The sequence below is a fragment of the Coniosporium apollinis genome, assembly GCF_000281105.1.
Source record: "Coniosporium apollinis CBS 100218 chromosome Unknown supercont1.8, whole genome shotgun sequence".
Lineage (NCBI taxonomy): Eukaryota > Fungi > Ascomycota > Dothideomycetes > Coniosporium > Coniosporium apollinis.
The window spans coordinates 206,706-226,585 of record NW_006913270.1 but is presented as its reverse complement, the minus strand read 5'-3'; the positions used below and the strand labels follow the sequence as shown (position 1 = coordinate 226,585).

General features: G+C 54.5%; 5 protein-coding genes across 5 annotated transcripts; 3 read left to right on the top strand and 2 right to left on the bottom strand.

The window, feature by feature from the left end:
• Positions 1-2,206: 2,206 nt before the first annotated feature.
• On the top strand, positions 2,207-2,560 carry W97_02210 (uncharacterized protein; the record flags this gene model as incomplete). Its single annotated transcript, XM_007780111.1, has 1 exon — positions 2,207-2,560. One exon carries the CDS (start codon positions 2,207-2,209, stop codon positions 2,558-2,560), a length of 354 nt encoding a protein of 117 aa, XP_007778301.1.
• A 2,645-nt stretch (positions 2,561-5,205) lies between these two features.
• On the bottom strand, positions 5,206-6,508 carry W97_02209 (ATP-dependent RNA helicase fal1; the record flags this gene model as incomplete). Its single annotated transcript, XM_007780110.1, has 3 exons — positions 5,206-5,264; positions 5,314-6,168; positions 6,223-6,508. 3 exons carry the CDS (start codon positions 6,506-6,508, stop codon positions 5,206-5,208), a joined length of 1,200 nt encoding a protein of 399 aa, XP_007778300.1.
• A 322-nt stretch (positions 6,509-6,830) lies between these two features.
• W97_02208 (uncharacterized protein) lies at positions 6,831-8,414 on the top strand (the record flags this gene model as incomplete). The annotated part of the gene is made up of 2 exons (XM_007780109.1): positions 6,831-6,920; positions 6,975-8,414. The coding sequence occupies 2 exons, from the start codon at positions 6,831-6,833 to the stop codon at positions 8,412-8,414; spliced, it is 1,530 nt and encodes a 509-aa protein (XP_007778299.1).
• A 1,392-nt stretch (positions 8,415-9,806) lies between these two features.
• Positions 9,807-15,144, top strand: W97_02207 (uncharacterized protein; the record flags this gene model as incomplete). Its single annotated transcript, XM_007780108.1, has 7 exons — positions 9,807-10,590; positions 10,667-10,893; positions 10,998-12,046; positions 12,304-13,291; positions 13,594-14,274; positions 14,332-15,063; positions 15,115-15,144. The coding sequence occupies 7 exons, from the start codon at positions 9,807-9,809 to the stop codon at positions 15,142-15,144; spliced, it is 4,491 nt and encodes a 1,496-aa protein (XP_007778298.1).
• A 1,894-nt stretch (positions 15,145-17,038) lies between these two features.
• W97_02206 (STE/STE20/YSK protein kinase) lies at positions 17,039-19,352 on the bottom strand (the record flags this gene model as incomplete). The annotated part of the gene is made up of 5 exons (XM_007780107.1): positions 17,039-18,269; positions 18,322-18,923; positions 18,976-19,143; positions 19,196-19,263; positions 19,316-19,352. 5 exons carry the CDS (start codon positions 19,350-19,352, stop codon positions 17,039-17,041), a joined length of 2,106 nt encoding a protein of 701 aa, XP_007778297.1.
• Between the last annotated feature and the right edge of the window lie 528 nt (positions 19,353-19,880).

The window sequence follows — 19,880 nt, the reverse complement described above, 5'->3', positions numbered from 1 at the left end:
CGGACAATCGCAAAAATGCGGACGTGTAAGACTCAACGTACAGTTCGTCGCGGCGAGGCCGCTACTGTGTAGTAACCTCGCCGCCAAAAGCAAAGACTTCGATGCGAGGAGCTCTCTGCATGGAAGCTACGCCGATGCAGAGCCGCACCTCGAAGCCGGTGCCAGCTATGGCACGGCAATGAACTTTTGGTGCTCACACTCTCTCGTTTCAGAGATTCCTCACGTCGCTTTGTGGGCGCTCATCACTATCAGCACAAGTTCACCGAAGCGCCAGTGCGTGCTATGAGCTAAGCAATTTCTCGACCTTTTTGTCAAGGAAAATGCGAGAGTTCATACGAGGTATGGACAGCTTAGCAGTAACTGAGCATGCACAAATGCATCAGTAACAACCTTGCACAGGCTCCGCTTCGTAGGACTCACTAGCGTTAACAGCAGGTCGGGAGCGATCTGGCCACCCTGGACGGAACGGTGGTATACCAACCCGGATCGTACTGGCCTTTCCTCCTGCCTGACAATAGACTGCACTCGCCGTACAGATCATTCGCGGACAAAATGTCTTCTATCAATTTCTGGAATTCGTCGAGGATCTGTTCGCCATACATGCGCAGCCAATACTCCATTGCCAGCCACGAATGCTAGGCAATGAACAGACAGTCAACCCACCAACACAGCCTCTCGAGCTCTGGATGGGGCTTCCGGTGCTTAGCCAGGCTGCAACGTGGAACCGCTGGTACAATGTGGATCAGGATTCTACGTCATTCCTCACTATCTCACCATGAGAGCCCTGCTATAGCACAGGACCCAGCCCTCCGCGAGTGGAATACAACACTTGGTGATGTTGATGCGTTTAACCTTTGCGGGCTAAACCCAAACACATGTCCATCAGCCAACGATTGGAAGTAGGGGATTAAACGGGCAACGCTGCATCTACATCTAGATAAGAGCAGGGGGAGAGACATATCCCACTTAGGCCCTTAACATTACGGTGGTCAACAATCTCCACGAGTTCTTAAAAAACGGCAAGAGCGAAACCCAATTATCCCGGGCCATGTGGATATACTACAACAAACGGGCGCACTGGAGGTCCACCTGGAAGCCTAACGTGGAGGTGGTCTACTGCGACCCTAACCCGGACTTCTCGCGGCTAGACCAGCCTACTCGTTCCTCCATTAGCTATGGAGACACACGCCATTCACCTGTACCAATGTAGATGCACGACCAAGGGCGAGTTTTTAGCAGTGTCCTGCCAAATTCAACGAACAGAACTACCTGGAGTGCGATGTTACCGACACCGAAGGATTGGCAGCTGGCACCGCACATATTCCAAAAGCAACTGGTTACGTTGCAAGAACTCAGATCAGGCCACCACTAGGTGTCCACGGTAACCCTATCACACATCCACCGGCGCCGGATATCAAAATTGATATAAGACCTCTCTGCTAGCCATTCACTTGGTGTACGAACAACCATGCTACAAGCAATCAGAGCAAGGTCTTAACAGTCGGCTAGATACCAGGCATGTGGACGGAAAGACAGCACTCCGCCAAGAGCCAGTAACGTCAAAAGTCTCAGGCGCAGTGCTGTCACCACACAGGGAAACGCTTTTGATAACAATATCACACCTATGTACCAACAAGCAGAGTCACCGGCTTCTGTTGAGACCACAACAATAACCATTACAGAGCTTGAAGCGGGCGCTCGCTCTGCTACGGCTGTTCAGAAAGAGCTACTGGACCGGAAGGCGGTGGACGCCTCTTCTCAAACTCTTGTGGACCGCCGCCTGAAGGATCCTTGTGACAACGAGACTGAACTTCAAGGACGGGATCGGATCGCAACCCTTAAGGCACAGGTGTCAAACCTGAGCGATTGGCTTGAAGGTAGCGAGCGTACTAGTAAGCAAAAGGAGGCGAGGCTCTGCGCAAGTATCAAAACACTCCAGGCCAGACTTAATGAAAAGAACTCAGACCCTCCGCGAGCTCGAAGAAGAGCATGAGCAATTAAGCTGTTTCCATCCTCCGCGAGGCATTTAGCGCCAGAACTCCATATTAAAGGGCCTGCCTCGCCCCCTGGAACGTATCCTACGATGACAATAGTCATGACGATAGTCCTCAAGATCGAATTGGGACTACACCAGGCCTGTTCTTAAGCTGCTGGACTGCACTGTGGTTCCAACCAATGCGGCTGGCCGGGAACGTTAACGCAGCAAATGGTTCTCGTAGAACTGCACAGCGTTATCGACCTCTACGGCGCCCTTCTGGCATTCCAGCTGAAGGCAGCCCGACCCACTTGTCCCCTTCGGCAAGCGGGAGTGAGATGCCAGCACGCCGCGCAGCTAGCCCAAAAGCTGGGCTTCAATGCCACCAAGAAGACAGAGGACACACAGAGGGCAAAGCATCCCGCTACGCTCAGCGTGGAGAATGCAATAATACATCATGACCAAGCCGTGATCCTCGACAAGCTCGATACTATCGAGCAGCTAAATCAGACAGCTATCATGGACAAGCTCAACGCCGTCATGGTAAAGCTCGACACCATCGAACGGCTGCAGCTGATTGCGTGAGTGTTGCACCCTGTTGTTCGGCCTTGTGTATCCATACGCGCAGCGCAACACCGCCGTCACAGGCGCGAACGGCAGCCTAGGGTAAGAAAGACACGACCAGGGCGGCTCCAGGCAAGAAGGACCCGAAAGACGCGGTGCGGAATCTTATGAACGAGACTCCCGGCCAACCATTCTTCGAAGGCCAACTGGCACTCTTCATCAAGAGCTACGTTTTTGGATGGCGCTGCGGATGCTGTTGCCGCTCTGGACAAATTCTATATCCAGGATCCGACCTGGATTGAGCTGTCAGCTACGGTCTCTGCGTCCGGGCACTAGCCCCGACGCTCGGCATGGCAAGCTTATATTACTGTAAGGCTCTCACGCCAGCTCCACCAGCTAAAGGTATACGAAAGGTATACCATAACTGGAAATTTATGCGAACATCATGGCCGGTTCATTACATCCTTAACGCCTTCGCCTCGGGACCAGCGAACAGGCGCCTTATAAAATTCCCAAGGAAGCCTGGGAATGAATCAAGTCTCAACACAGACCACCGACCATCCTGTAACACCGCCATGCACGCCTAAGCCAGTTCAGACGCCTAAGCCAACTCAAGCTTCCAGGCCTCCTACCACCAAGGCCTCGCCCGAAGCTGCCGCCCAGAGTCTGTCTCGGAGACTACCATGGGTTGTTGTCTGTATCGTGGTGGTTGTGGTGCTGCTACTACTCGGCTTTCTCATTAGGCGCGCTTGGAACCGCCCGTTGCAGCCGCCTACGGTTGCAGAGCCACACAACAAGCCGAAGGAAAGGGTGTGGGAACACAACTAAGTTGCGGTAGGAGGGAGGAGGCTATTAGTGCTCGGGCAGTGTAGAGTAAGATCTGCTAAGCAGTCTACCTTACAGTACTCGCCAGGTCCACACGTTAAACGCAACCGGCGCGAATATCGGCGTTCTCGAGTACGTTATCCATGTACACCGCTGGTACATGACGGAACCCGTCTACAACCTTACGGATAACCTACTCAATCCTATGGCAACTGTTCGTTTTGTTATGCCAACTAATAGCGAGTATAGCGACCCAGCAGCCGGCCTTGCTGTATAAGGCTAGCTAGAATGGGTCGGCTAGTGGATCGAGACAAAGCTAGTCTCGTATAATAAGGCTGGCTGCCGGGTCGCTACACTCGCTATTGGTTGGCATAACGAAACGAATAGTTGCTATAGGATTGAGTAGGATATCCGTCAGGTTGTAGACGGGTTCCGTCATGTACCATGACCATCGACATCAGGCACGCGGCGTCAGACATGATATTTGGCGGCGAGATGTTCGCAAGGGTGGCCAGGCTTCCGCAACCGCATCAGAGGAAGCGTTTAGATGCTCACAACAGTGGCACGCGGTGCAAGCAGGGTGCAAGGCATGGCGGGCCCTATTTTCCGTTAACTTGGAGGATGCGGATAGACAAGACGAAGAAGACAACAAGACAGAGAATGTAGCAAGAGCAAAGATGATGTTCAGAACACTTCTGGATATCTCCGCCTGTCGTACGGTTCGCTGAGGGCTCCTGTACGTAGGCGGGAACAGGCGCTGTATCACTCAGCCATTCCATAGCCTACCAATCTGCAATTTTGGATGCTTCTGCACACATCTTAGACAACAAGGCGATGTCTCAGGCGTAGAAGGGATATTTTTCGAACGGGCGTTTCTTTGTTGTAGAGCAAACACGACTGGCGATATAGTAGCAAGTTGGTTCCACAACGGTTCAATCCACAAGCTTCAGCTAATTCAGACTCGTCACCAGCCCGTGTTTACAAAAATCCACCTCGTTACTCTCCGCTGTACCATTCAACCGTGAACACAATCACCGTAAGGAGATCGACGTTTCCTGCACAATGACCATGTGCCTCAACGCCGACGAACCCAGGGACCAGCCAGAGCAGCAGCAGGCTGAAGCAGAGCAGATAGAGGCGCTCCAACAGCGGCTCCAACAAGCGCAAGCTGAATATGCTACATGGAAAGCCAAGATAGCTGCGGTGGATTCACTAATAGCTGCCTTAGAAGCCAGAATAGCTGCATTGACAGCTGAGACTGCTGCGTCAAGACTAGAAATGGCGAAAGAGCTTGCTGCAAAGGCAGAAGAGGTTGCCGCATTACGGCAGGAAGAAGAGCGATTGGAGCGGGAACTGCGCCAGAAGGTCCGTCGGGGCTGGGTACCGTGGATGAGGTGGATCGTAGCTCACTTTTTCGCCGGGTTCTTCGTTGTTAAAGGAGCCACCAGTCGATGTTGGTCATGGGGAATGTTGCGTAGGGAGATCTGTCGCCACGATCTTGTGATCGCTGCGGTTTTACGTTTTGATGCGTTTCCTAGTCTTGTGGTCCCCTTGGTGACACGTGGAGAAACGAGGCAACCAAGGACGGTACGGGAAAGAACTTCAGGCTCGCGCTCGTTCATAACTCAATCTGATTGCTTCCAGCAGAACATTCGTCAGCATGTTGCTCGTTAGTTAATAGAAGGGTCAGACCAACCTTTTAGCTACAAAGCCCATATCCTCCACGCTGAGATTCCCTGATATACAGCGCGCTGCGCGCCGAACGCCACCCGTCACACTGCCGAGTGTATCTTTGGCCTGTCAATTTGCTCCAACTGAGGTTCCATGTCTTCCGCAACGCTTTACGACAAGAGATCCGCCACGTTCATAGGCATCTCATCGATCTGAGTCGAGTAGTACACTGTCCGAGTTAGCTTCTAGACGTAAGATCCGTGTTCATGCAGACTTACACTCAATATCCCTCAAAATCCTCACATCCTCGCTCGTCACGAAGTTGATCGCCACGCCCTTCCGTCCAAACCTCCCACTCCTACCAATCCTGTGAATGTAGTTCTCACGGTTGCTCGGCAAATCATAGTTGATCACCAAGCTGACCTGCTGCACATCAATCCCCCTAGCCCAGACATCCGTCGAGATCAACACCCTGCTGTTCCCCTGCCTGAAGTCCTGCATGATACTGTCCCGCTCTTTCTGCGGCATCTCGCCGTGCATGCTCGAGACCGTGAAGTTGGCCTCACGCATCTTGTCCGTCAGCCAATCGACCTTGCGGCGCGTGTTGCAGAAGATGACGGCTTGCGTGATGGTGAGCGTGTCGTAGAGGTCGCAGAGGGTGTCGAACTTCCACTCCTCCTTCTCGATGGCGATGAAGTACTGCTTCAAGCCTTCGAGAGTCAGCTCGTCTCGCTTGACGAGGATGCGCACGGGGTCCGTCATGAACTTGGTCGTCATATCCAGAACATCGTAGGGCAGAGTAGCAGACACCACAACCACCTGCGTCGCGGGCGGGAGGTACCGATAAACGTCGTAAATCTGCTCGCGGAAGCCGCGGTTGAGGAGCTCGTCGGCTTCGTCGAGGACTAGCATCTTGATGTGTCGGGTGCGCAGGTTGCGGCGCCGGATCATGTCGGCGACGCGGCCGGGGGTGCCGGATACGACGTGCTGGCCGTAGTCGAGTTTGCGGATGTCTTCGCCGACGTTGGTCCCGCCGATGCAGGCGTGGCACTGCACATTCATATAGTCGCCGAGTGCCATGATGACGGATTGGATTTGAGTTGCGAGTTCGCGGGTGGGAGAAAGTACGAGTGCTGACACGGACAGTCAGCCCAGAGCTTGCGATATGTACGGAATGATATCTGTACCTTGCGTCTCCCGCACCGCGGTGTCAATGACCTGGAGTATGCTGATGGAAAAGGTGGCCGTCTTGCCGGTACCGGACTGCGCCTGAGCTATGGTATCTCGTCCCTTGCAAATCTGGACGATGGCGCGAGACTGAACAGCGGAGGGCGACTCATATCCGTACGCGTAGATGCCTCGTAGAAGGTTCTCCTTCAGGTGCATGGCCTCAAAGGTCGGCGCAACGGAGACCTCTTTGGAGGTAGAGAACTCCATCCGCTCCTCTGCCTTTCTGTCGATGCCTTCCGCCATGGTGTCGCGTAGTTCTGTCGTAGTATGGTTTGTTGGATAGGGTGCTCGGTAGCTGTTGGTAAGCAGGTTGTATGGAAGGCCGTTGAAGAGTGACGGTGCAGGCTAAATGAGATGGCGGCGCGACACGGAAAATCTGGGGAGCGGCAAATTCCGTCACGGCTGAAGCGACCCTTAGCATCTTACGCGCAGTTCAACTGCAGCAGTGCAACCTCGACTACGAAGCCAGGACAGCAGGAGGTTCACCAAGAGCGCATACCGAAGCAACTTCGCATCTGTACCAGGAACGCGGCTACACTCGTTTGTTCCAACCTACCCTCCCGCCATGATCCTCGAGGATCAGAGAGTCCTTCATGAGGACCTCGAAAGGCTGGAACAAGCGATCGCGGACCGCATATTAGAAGACCCCAAGCACGTAGGTCCTCCTGCAACTACTCCATCACACGCGCAGGCGCTGACCAACACCCAGATACGAGGCCGCCTAAACCGCGACCACCAAATCTCCGGCTTCCTCTCACGCATACAAGATCAATCCAAGCGGCTCATCGACATCTACCAAGACAAAGATGGCTCGCGCACGCAAGAAATCCAAACCATATCCACCGGCGACCCCTTCGACGCCTTCTACAAGCAACTCCACAGCATCAAAGACTTCCACCGGCGATATCCCAACGAGCCCGTCGAGAATCTCGAGCGCGCCTATAAGCGACGCGCCCCCGGCGACGACGGACCCGCGCCCCCAGACATCGACAACATGTTCACGGGGGAAGAGGGCTACGGGCGATTTTTCGATTTGACAATCCCGCACGAGGATTACCTGAACCTGCCCGGCGTGAAAGGCGCGCGACGCCTCACGTACCTGCAGTATCTAGACACGTTCGACACCTTTGCGCCGCCACAGTGCCCGGTCCGACGTCCTGACAAGATGACAGATGCGTACTTCCGATACGTCGGCGGCTTGGCGGACTATCTTGAGTCGTTTATGCGGCGGACACGGCCGTTGGAGGATCTGGACAAATTCTTCGCAAGCCTGGATGCCGAGTTCGATGCGGCATGGGAGAGGGATGAGGTTCCAGGGTGGACGGCTGAGGCGCCGCAGAAGTCTGGACCGGCTGCACCGGTAACGGAAGGCGAGGGCGCGGGCATCTGGTGTCCGGACTGCCAGAAAGAATACTCGAACGAAAATGTCTATAAGCACCACCTCTCTAGCAAGAAGCACAAGAAGGCCGCCGAAGCGCGCGCGGCGAGCGGCGAACAAGCCAGCAACGGCGCATCAAACGGTGTAGCCAGCAAACAAGCCGCGATTGCGAACCGCTTAAAAGAGCGCGCCGTCGCGGAGCGCGAATTCCGCATCCGCAAACTCGCCTCCGCGATGCAGACCGAGCGCTCCGACACGCGCGTCAACGTGGAACGCAAAGCCGGCATGACGGATCGAGAACGGCAACAAGAGCTCGCAGCGCTCTACGCCGAGACCTCTGAGCCTGCAGGCGGCAAGCGCGACGACGAGTCCGACTCGGACGGCGAAGAGAAGATCGACAACCCGCTCAAGCTGCCGCTCGCGTGGGACGGCAAGCCGATCCCCTTCTGGCTGTACAAGCTGCACGGGCTAGGGGTCGAGTTTCCATGCGAGATCTGCGGCGGGCATGTGTACATGGGGCGGAGGGCGTTCGACAAGCATTTCAACGAGGCGAAGCATATTTACGGATTGAAGTGTCTCGGGATCACGAACACGAGGCTGTTCAATGAGATTACCGGGATTGAGGATGCGCTCAAGTTGTGGGATAAGCTACAGAGGGATAAGAAGCAGGAGAAGGCGGGGACGGAGAACATTATCCAGATGGAGGATGGAGATGGCAATGTTATGCCGGAGAAGGTGTATTATGATCTGCAGAAGCAGGGTTTGCTTTGAGAGGTCGAGGGGTAGATGTCGGGAAAAGGAAGACCTTCACATTAGGTGCTGCTGGGATGATTGACATCCCACTAAGAAGACCTGGAAGGGGATAGAAGGAGGCGCGCTGCAATTGCACAGCGTACCATTCGACGAGCAAAACCATCAGAGCAGACCTCAGGCACCTTGTTGAGGCAAATTTCGAGTGTGTCCCCAAGCCTGATAGGACCTAAGAATCATTGCAAGCGAACCTTGAGACTGCAGCGAGTGACAACGGGATCTTACCTACCTAACGGTGTTGTTACATGGGTCGGCTCTGTGCAATCTGACAGCCCTCCCTGCTTTCCGCTGTGAAGCGAACCACTCAGGCAGTGTGTTGAGTCGATGTAATTATGCTATTGGTTCTGTGCAGCCGGGAGGGCTAGCAGCCCATACAGAGCTGACCTTGGTATCTATACCTAAACTATTAGGCTTAGGTAGTTACATCTACGACTCTCATGGTTCCTGCTAACACTGCACTGAAATGAGTCACACGGTACTCGAAGCATATCGTGAAGTGACCCGTTACAGGAGTCATCAATGCGTTCGATGGGCGGTCTGTAGTAACGCATGCCAGGCAATGGTAATTCCACGCCTTGTCAGGCCAAATCCAGTTGGCAGCTTTGGACTAAGAAAGCCTGAGCTATCAGGTTGTGGGGCTTGCGATGACAGGTCGCCACACTCCTTACAGTGACACGAAGAGAGGTCTTTGGAGACCATGGAGAGTTTTTCGGCGACTAAAACGCAGAGAAAGCATCCCTTGAGTGAATGATGCCGGCCCCAACTGACTCACAATCCAGTGCCTCGGGTTGAAAACACAGTCATCAGCGTGCCGGACCAAGGCCGTCGGGCTTGCCGATCCGCATTCGGGAGGCCGTTGCAGAGCTTATTGGATACAGCTGCTGAAACGTAGGAAACTGCCTTGTCGTTATGAACTTCGTCAATTACGCTGATGTCCGGACGGTCGTGCTGCAGGACGCCGGTGATGACTCTTCAGACGCCGCGAGGAGCAATGCAGCTTGTACAAGTTGTCATGGCATTGAATAAAGGCGCCCTTGCTGTTGCTCGAAAATGAGAGATAACGGCAGCATCGCGGTTCACGGCACGGACTTTGGGCGGACTTAGCGGACCTTTTTCGCGCGTCTGCTCTCTAAGAAGGGCTGTTATTCGGCCAAATAAACTCCATTGACGTCTGCTTACACCCTCGCTATCAATTTCTGTTTCTTGCTCTTCACCTTCTCTCTCAGCCTTTTCCCTTCATTGTGTGGTGCGCCTTCGTTCTCTTTCCTTTCCGTCGCCAAACGTACGAAGCAATTCCCGGTATCGACTTCGTCCCACCAAAACCCAGCCTCAACGGCGCACGGTACTTTTCAGATGGATCCCGACGCGCCCCACAAGTTTCCTGAAGAGCGCGAAGGACTACCGGCTGGCCATCTGCACGAAAAAGTCGAAGATGCGACAACCACAGGCCACTCTCAGGTCGACAACATCGCGGACCTAGAAGAGCGCCAACAACATGGAGGCTACCAAGCCCCGGAATCCAGTACCGAAGGCTACAGCGCCATTCGCGGAGGCGTCAACGTGGAGCGTGCAGAGGCCAGCTTTGCGGAACTCAACAGAGAGCTCTCGCGGACGAGCTCGCATATGCGCAGCTTGTCGCGGACGCAGAGCAGACGGAGTATCGCCAGAGCTGCTGCCCCGGACGTGGAGAAAGCAGAGTCGGATGAGAGCACGGAGGAGCAATTTGACCTCGAGCGCACCTTGAGGGGCAACAGAGATGAAGAGGAGGCGGCAGGTATCAAAAGTAAGAGAATTGGTGTCATCTGGGACGAACTTACCGTTAGCGGGATCGGTGGCGTCAAGAACTATGTCAAGACGTTTCCGATGGCCTTTGTGTCTTTCTTCAACGTGGTGGAGACTGCGATGAACATCTTTGGGGTGGGAAAGAAGGGTAAAGAGTTTGACATCTTGAAGGATTTCCGTGGCGTGACGAAGCCTGGTGAGATGGTGCTGGTGCTGGGAAAACCGGGCAGCGGGTGCACGACCTTTCTTAAGGTCATCAGCAACCAGCGCTTTGGGTACACCAAGGTCGACGGAGAAGTTCTTTATGGCCCTTTCGACAGTGCTTTTTTTGAGAAACGGTACCGTGGGGAGGCTGGTAAGTACTCCATCAATAGTCTAAAAATTTGCGGTTCTTCGACTTGTGGACGCTGACATACGGATGCTTTGCGCAGTCTACAATCAAGAGGACGATGTTCACCATCCTACGCTCACTGTAGGACAGACGCTTGACTTTGCATTAGAGACAAAGGTCCCCGGCAAGCGACCGGCTGGTCTATCAAGACATGATTTCAAGGACAAAGTAGTCGACATGCTGCTGAAGATGTTCAACATCGAGCACACGAAGAACACGATTGTCGGCAACCCTTTTGTGAGGGGCGTGTCAGGAGGCGAACGCAAGGTACATCTCTCATCGTCGGTCCTAAACTTTACCGCTCTTTGGTCAATATTGGATTAGAGAAGCTCCCCATGTACTCAAGCAGACAACTAACCAAAGGACTTCAGCGCGTATCTATTGCCGAGATGATGGTGACGGGTGCGTCAGTCTGTTCCTGGGACAACACCACTCGCGGCCTTGACGCGTCGACCGCTCTGGACTATGCCAAATCTCTGCGCGTTATCACCAACATCTACCAAACCACCACTTTCGTTTCCTTGTACCAGGCCTCCGAGTCGATCTACAGGCAGTTCGACAAGGTCATGGTCATCGACGAAGGCCGCCAAGTCTATTATGGACCTGCAAAGGAAGCGCGTGCCTACTTTGAGGGGCTGGGCTTTCTCGAGAAACCGCGACAGACAACACCAGACTATTTGACTGGCTGCACAGATGCATTTGAACGAGAGTATAAGCCAGGCCGAAGCGCGGAGAACGCGCCGCATGATCCGGATTCGCTTGTGGAGGCTTTCAAGAGGTCTCCCTATTCGTCCCGACTGGAGCAGGAAATGGTGGAGTATCGCCAGAGCATTGCCGAAGAGAAGCACATCTACGAGAACTTCCAGATTGCTGTGAAGGAAAGCAAGAGGCACGCTTCCAAGAAATCCGTCTATTCGATACCTTTCTACCTCCAAATTTGGGCACTCATGAAGCGCCAGTTCCTGCTGAAGTGGCAAGACAAGTTCTCTCTCGTCGTCTCCTGGATAACTTCTATCGTCATCGCCATCATTACAGGTACCGTTTGGCTCAATCAACCCCGGTCCAGCGCTGGTGCATTCACTCGCGGTGGTGTCCTCTTCATTGCTCTGCTCTTCAATGCTTTCCAGGCGTTCGGCGAACTGGCGTCCACCATGTTGGGCCGACCAATCATCAACAAACATCGCGCCTACACGTTTCATCGACCGTCCGCACTATGGTTTGCGCAGATCATCATCGATCTGGTGTTTTCAGCTGCTCAGATACTCGTCTTCAGTATCATCGTGTATTTCATGTGTGGCCTGGTGCGCGACGCAGGAGCCTTCTTCATCTTCGTGCTGATGATTGTTTCGACTTACCTTGCGATGACATTGTTCTTCCGTACCGTGGGGTGTCTCTGCCCAGACTTTGATGTGGCTATTCGGTAAGCAATATCTGTTTCCTAGCGCTCCGCATTTCACGTGAAGTTGCGATCGATGTGGCGCTGCAGTCACGTACCAGTTCGGTGCTCACATGCATCGATCACCTGAGATGATCTATCGGTAGAAAGTGTGTTCGAGCGTCTCAGCTCCAATCTCTCTAACGATCAGCATCGGACAATTTCAGCTCGGCCGCAGCTCAACCACCAATACGGCAGAGTACTTTCTGAACAAGATATCGAGTTTGCTAACCGTTCACTAGCTTGGCTGCTACAATCATTACCTTCTTCGTACTCACGTCAGGCTACCTTATTCAGTACCAATCCGAACAAGTCTGGCTTCGCTGGATCTTTTGGATCAACGCCCTTGGTTTGGGATTCTCTGCGATGATGATGAACGAGTTCGGCAGGATCGATTTGGTTTGCACCGCGGAGTCATTGATCCCGTCAGGCCCAGGGTACACTGACCTCAACTATCAAACATGCACCCTGCCTGGTAGCGTTCCCGGCTCAAACGTCGTTTCCGGAAGCGATTATGTACGAATAGCATTCCAGTACGCTACCGGTGACCTGTGGCGGAACTGGGGCATCATCATCGCTTTGATCGTTGCCTTCCTGATCGCCAACGCCGTGCTCGGCGAGTACATCAAGTGGGGCGCTGGAGGCAAGACGGTGACGTTGTTCGCCAAAGAAAACAAGGAGCTCAAGGAGCTGAACATGAAGCAGCGCCAAAAACGAGACCAGAGGCATCGTAAAGAAGGCCAGGCAAATGAAGAAGACGGCCTCAATATCGCTTCTAAGGCCGTACTTACTTGGGAGGACATTTGTTACGACGTTCCAGTGCCGTCAGGCCAACTGAGGTTGCTGAACAACATCTACGGTTACGTCAAACCTGGCCAGCTGACAGCTCTCATGGGCGCTTCCGGAGCCGGTAAAACCACGCTACTCGACGTGCTTGCCGCTCGTAAGAACATTGGTGTCATCACTGGTGACAAGCTAGTCGACGGGAAAGCGCCTGGTATCGCGTTTCAGAGAGGCACTTCATATGCGGAGCAGCTCGATGTCCATGAACCTGCTCAAACTGTGCGTGAGGCACTGCGCTTCTCCGCCGACTTGCGCCAACCGTACGAAACACCTCAGGAGGAGAAATACGCGTACGTGGAAGAGATCATCTCTCTACTGGAGATGGAAGACATTGCGGACGCCATCATTGGTGAACCTGAAAGTGGCTTAGCAGTCGAACAACGCAAGGTACGTTCTTGTCTTACTATTCATGTGTGTTATCCACCATTAGTGGAAGGCCTTTTTCGTTCCACCTTCACCACGCAAATCTCATTCTTATCAATCCTCGTTACGGTGTTCGTTCATTCTTCACGCTCAGACATCATGTTCGCCACTAGCTGCTCTCGACCTTCATTCGAACTTTGCCATCCAAACATCATATCCACCTTTCACCGTTCTTATCTTGCATTGAGTTCTCACTGCTCATGCGTTATATTCGCCGCTAGCGGAGGGTTCCATACATTTAAGCAGCATACTAACCTAGTCAACAGCGCGTAACTATTGGAGTCGAGTTGGCTGCTAAACCAGAGCTTCTGCTGTTCCTTGACGAGCCCACCAGTGGTCTCGACAGCCAGAGCGCCTTCAACATCGTCCGCTTCCTTCGCAAGCTCGCCGCTGCTGGACAGGCTATCCTCTGCACCATTCATCAACCCAATTCCGCGCTCTTCGAGTCGTTTGACAGGCTACTGCTTCTGCAACGAGGCGGCCGCTGCGTATACTTCGGTGATATCGGCAAGGACGCGCATGTGCTGCTTGACTACTACCACCGTCATGGCGCCGACTGTCCTCCAGATGCCAACCCGGCCGAATGGATGCTCGATGCCATTGGCGCTGGTCAAGCACCCCGTATTGGCAAGCGTGACTGGGCCGACGTCTGGACCGACTCGGATGAGTTCGCGGCTATCAAGGAAGAGATTGTGGAGATCAAGCGCCGCCGAATCGAAGAGGTTGGGAACCAGCCGCCAGCCATTCAGAAGGAGTATGCCACTCCTCTGTGGCACCAGATCAAGATGGTCAACAAACGCGCTCAGCTGTCGTTCTGGCGGACGCCCAATTACGGATTCACCAGGCTCTTCAACCACGTCATCATTGCTCTGCTTACCGGTCTCATGTATCTTCAACTGGACGACTCGCGCACTTCTCTGCAGTATCGTGTCTTTATCATCTTCCAGGTAAGGCATATTGACATTTCTTTGAGAATGCTGCCTTGCAGGTGCTAATCCAGATAGGTTACCGTGCTCCCGGCACTGATCCTCGCACAAGTTGAGCCGAAGTACGCCATCGCCCGCATGATATCGTACCGCGAGCAAGCAGCGAAGGCGTACAAGACCCTTCCATTCGCACTGTCCATGGTCCTAGCCGAGATGCCCTACAGCATTCTCTGCGCTGTCGGGTTCTTCCTTCCGCTCTACTACATTCCAGGTTTCAATCCTTCCACTAGCAGGGCCGGCTATCAGTTCTTTATAGTGCTCATCACGGAGATCTTCTCGGTCACCTTGGGTCAGATGATCGCGGCGCTGACGCCATCGCCTTTCATCAGCTCGCTGGTGAATCCTTTTATTATCGTTGTATTCGCTCTGATGTGTGGCGTTACCGTCCCATATCCATCCATGCCCTCATTCTGGAGAGTGTGGCTATATGAGCTAGACCCCTTTACCCGCTTGATCGGCGGTATGGTGGTGACTGAGCTGCATGAGCTACCTGTCCAGTGTACGCCGGGTGAACTCAACAGTTTCACGGCACCTCCAGGTCAAGACTGCGGCACATACATGTCCGACTTCTTCGCGAATGGCGGCCCCGGGTACTTGATCAACAACGTGACCGATGTGTGCGAATACTGCGCGTTCGCCGTTGGTGATCAGTTCTACGAGCCGCTTGGGTACAGCTTCGATTATAGGTGGAGGGACCTGGGCATCTTCGCGGCCTTTATTGGCAGCAACTTGATTTTGCTGTTCATCGCTGTAAGTTTTTACATTCCGCGAACCTGGGTGTTCTCTACTGACATTGCCAAGGCCCGATATCTAAACTTCAACCGCCGCTAGAACTTCGTTTGCTTTCTGTGTCCTATTTGCTACTTCTAAGAGTAATAGACGGGGCAGAAGGGGATACATCTTGACGGATCTGAAGCGTTCGGAAAAGCACGTTTGCAGCATTCTAGAAGCTGATGGCATAGCATGGAGAGGCGTTGGTGAAGTACCTTAATTTGTCTCTGAGTGCAAGCAGCATTGACGCCGTATTGCTGTTGTCATAGCAATAATGACTCCCGTGTCATTCGCAATCACTCGCGATCAAGCTGCCTTGAGTCACGTCAAGCAAACTGTGTCCTTTGATCAACCTGTTGATTCTAATATCCTACTCCACACCCTTCATTCTCATGAAAAAGCTCCTGATCTTAGTTGCTGCAACTCGGATCTAGATCACTCACAAGTTTGTCATCATGGCGCCTCAAGCCAAAGTCTCCACATACATCGAAAGCGAAGGCCAGCCTTCTCCACTTGGCGACATTCATGAAGCGACCAAGCCCTTTTTCGAGGTCCCTACAACCTCCACGACACCTACTAAGGTCGGCATATCGTTTGGCAATACGCCCATCTACATCACTCCACGCACTACAACCCACCACGGGCCAACTCTCTCCGCCGAAGCGCGAGAGTACACCACCAGCCGTCCACTGAAGAAGCTAGACCACGACCGTTTCCCTACGCCCGCCTCTCTGGTTCTAGAGACTCGCCGCAGCCCAAGATCGCACACCACCGCGCCATTTTCTCCAGTTGGCGTTGTGCCCAGGCGTGAATTACCGGGCTTCGTTCTTTCACACTCACACAATGACGGCCCATCAACACTCTTGACGAAATCGTCAGCTGCATCTGTCACTCCCGTAGCAACTTCGCACTCAGTGCTGGATGATGGCATGCCTGACCTTCCGCCGCTCCCAACGCCGGTCGTGGGGATCTTGATTATCCTCACCATCTTCGGCTTCGTTGCGGCCATTATCGCCTACCTCTTGACATTTCCTCCGCCGCGAGAAGGTTACTTCAGGCGCGTGAAGCGGAAGCTTCTAGGGCACCGAAGGACAGCATCCGCGTACGAACTGCAGCGACTGCGCTCGAACGATAGGGACAACACCTACTATAGTAGCGGCGATGACGACGACGGCGAGTACTACTCAAGAGTCAGTCCGTCAACCGCCACGTCAACCGCCTATTTCTCACCTCACACGCCGGCGTCGCCCTTCCTTCACACACGCGCTCCGCCTCCGCCAACTGAAGCAGAGTGGCTCGCTCGCCGTCGTGCCTTTGACACAGATGAGGAGGCACTCATTCCGACGACGCTGGGGAGACACTCTGGTGGCTTGCTTTCTCCTCTCCTAGCCGCACCGACACCGAGATCACCATGGTCGCCAGGTCCCGATTCAGGCCGTCCAACCCTAGGACGCAGCAAGAGTTCCTCCAGCACAGTTTCTCCCGCTCCAGAAATGCAAAGCGGGATCAGAAACCGGAGAAGGCGCCCAGAAATCAAGAGCTGGCTCTCTAGTATCGATGGCGTGGTTGATAGAGCTATAGGATCAGCAGCGAGGTATCTGAGCGATGACAATGAAGAGCAAGGGGAGTTTCGGTTACCTGTGACGCAGTGAAGGAGGGTAGGCACAGCAGGGAAGTGGTTCCGGTCTGATTCGAGTAACTTTCTCTGTCTATTGGTCTACATACATACATACAACCCCAATCCCGTCCAACTCAAACATACTTCGCCCAGCAATGTCCAGACCGTGCTCGCTTTCAAACGCCCGACCCAGCCCCTACGTATCCAACGCTAGAAAAACCAACCCAGCTTTTCTCCTGTAACTCCCACAGTGCTTTCTCCAAACGTCGCCCAAATCGCAATATACAAGAAGCGAAACCCCCTCTACTCCCGCCCTCTATACCTTCCTTACCCACCCTACGCACCCCCCCACCTCCCCCTCAGCCCCTCAACCCATCGCCTATACAGCACGTCCGCCAGCGTACTCACGTGCTCCAGTCCCGGCACCACCCCCTGCCCGGGCATTCTAGCCTCCTCTCCGCCGTCATTCTTCCCTTCGCCGCCGCCGAAACCACCAGTCGGACCCACGAACGCAGACTGCCGCCGCCGATGGCTCTTGAGATGCGGATTGTTCTGCGCAAGCACCAGTTTCTGCTTCGTCGGGCTGGACGTCGGCGTCGACGTTTGGCTCTCCTGCTCCCCCGTAGCCCACTCCGCCGAAGGACTCAGCACCGGCACCGCCGGGTTCTTGATCGGCGGAGCCGCCAGACCCAACGCAGCAGCTAACTTCGGCTCCCCCTTGCACCGCTCTACCACCGCCTTGAGCAGCAGGAGCTCCCCCTCCGGGTCGACCCGGTCGAGCACGCTCCATGCGTGTGCGACGGCTGCGAGGGCTTCGCGTTTCCGCGCCGTCGCTGTCGCGGCATACGTCTCCTGGAGGGCGGGCTCGATGGCTTTGGCGTAGGCTTTGCGGCCCAGGAGGGCTTCTTTCGTGATGCGGGTTACTGTGCCCGTAAAGTCTTGAGGATGGGCGGAAGGTGTGGAGGGGTTGGGTGGCTGAGATGGGGCGGGAGGGGCGTGGTTGGTGGAGTCGTGGAGGAGAGAGGGGGTTGTCGAGGGTTTGCGGGAGGGTGAGAGAGCGGGTGCTGGCTCTGCTGCTATCGGGGAGTTTTCTTTCTCGGCGGAGACGCGGCGGAATAGGCGGGTCGTGGATGTGCCGTTGCCGAAGGACATGTCGAGGCCTAGGGGCTGCTTGGTCGCCTGTCCGCTTACTCGCCGGGACGTCGGCGTCTGTGACGATGGGACCCGGCGTGCGGTTGGTGTTGCTGATGAAGGGACTCGGCGAGCTGTCGGTGTTGCGCCTGAGGGCGTGCGGATGGCGGTGTTGGCTCCTGAGGAGCGCCGCCGGTCGGGCGTGTTGCGGACTTTGCGGATGTTGCTCATGTTTGGGGCTGGGGACATGGTGCCTAGAGGTGTGTCGTTCAGATCGAGGCGCTCCATGAGGGTTTCTGGGTTTATGTCCCAGTCATTGGAGGGGATGCGGGTGAGCTTGCGCCGCTTGGAGGTATGACGAGTTGGTGCAATGGTCGCGGGCTTGATGGTGTCGAAGACCCATTCTTCCTTCTCTTCTGTGGGGGTGATGTCTTGCCTGTTGCTCCGTTAGAATACAACGTACGTAGGAGCGGTTCTTTGATACTGACAATGTCTCCTCGTAGTACTTCGGGTAAGCCTCCCTCTCTTCCCGCGCATCGAACTGCTGCCTCCGTTCAATGAGTTCCCGCAGCGCCTCCACCTTTCCAGCCCGCTGGATGAAACGGTGCCGCAGCAGCTCTTCCGCCGTAGCCCTCCGATCGGGGTCCTTGATCAAGCATTGTGCCACGAAGTCCCTGAACTCTTTGCTGAAGCGGTTCGCATCCAGCCGCGGCGCCGGTTGCTTCGGTATCAGGAACAGCACCTTCATCGGATGCGTGCTCGCATTTGGCGGCTCGCCGTTCGCCATCTCCATCGCCGTTATTCCCAGCGACCAGATGTCCGCTTTGAAGTCGTAGCCGGCCTCCTGGATAACTTCCGGCGCCATCCAGAAGGGTGTCCCCACGAAGGTCATCCGCTGGGACTTGATGTTCGTCAACTGCGCAGCTACGCCAAAGTCTGCGATCTTTACTTTTCCTTTGTTCGAGAGGAGCACGTTGGCGGCTTTGATGTCGCGGTGGATTTTGCCCGTCTGGTGGAGATAATCGAGGCCGAGGAGGAGCTCGCGCATGATGATGGCTATCTGGGCTTCGGTAAAAGGACCAGGTTTGAGCTGATATTGTCAGCATATTGGGATCCGACAGTGATGGGCGGGAATGTCGTACTAGATCCAGACATGACCCTCCCCCTAGGTACTCCATCACTATCCATAGCTTGACGCCGCGAACGAAGCTTGTCTTGTACTGCGTGACGAAGGGACTTGCGCATGTGCTCAGCAATGCAATCTCCTGCTGTATCTCTCGGATGTCGTCGTCGCCGCCCTCGAGGTCGATCTAGAGTGCGTGAGTATAGAGAATGCAGCTGGTTGATATGGTTGAAGCGTACATGCTTGATGGCCACCATCTCGCCTGTAGACTTCTCAATAGCTTTGTAAACCACTCCGAAGCTTCCACCTGCGCCATCGATCAGCATAATTCCCCAGTTCCTGTCGTTGAGGCCACATACTCCCCAGCTCCTCTAGCACCTGATAGTTGTCCGCCATGGCCCCCGTCTACAGTCGACGCAACTGGCAAGAAAAGCGCACCACAACACTGCAAGCCTCGGTCAGGTGCCAGGATGAAATGCGCGGTAAGGACTGGGCTGGAGATACAAAAGCGTGCGACTAGGAATACTGCAGGTGGTCTCAAAAGCGGTCATGCCCAAGGGGTGCTCGTGGCTGGGGTTTTGTTCGATGCGCAGGTTGACGATAGGCGGGCGTAAACGGCCAAGAAAGTCGATAGTAGACACGGCAACGGCGGATCAGCGCAAGCCACGTCGTCGGTCTGTGGGCTGCGGACTCCTGACACGCTGGTTCGATGCACAGTAACTCAGTCACAGTAATTATTGGAGTGTGATGGTCTTCTCATTTCATATGCTATGACACAAGACCCTTCTCAATCCACAAAGAGTTCGAGTGCTGTACAGCAGCGCCTGAGATGCACCATAGCGGCACAACGCAACCGTACCTGCATTAGACTGGGAGCCTTAGAACTTCCCTGCCTTAGACCTACGCTCTATCCAGTGGCTTCGT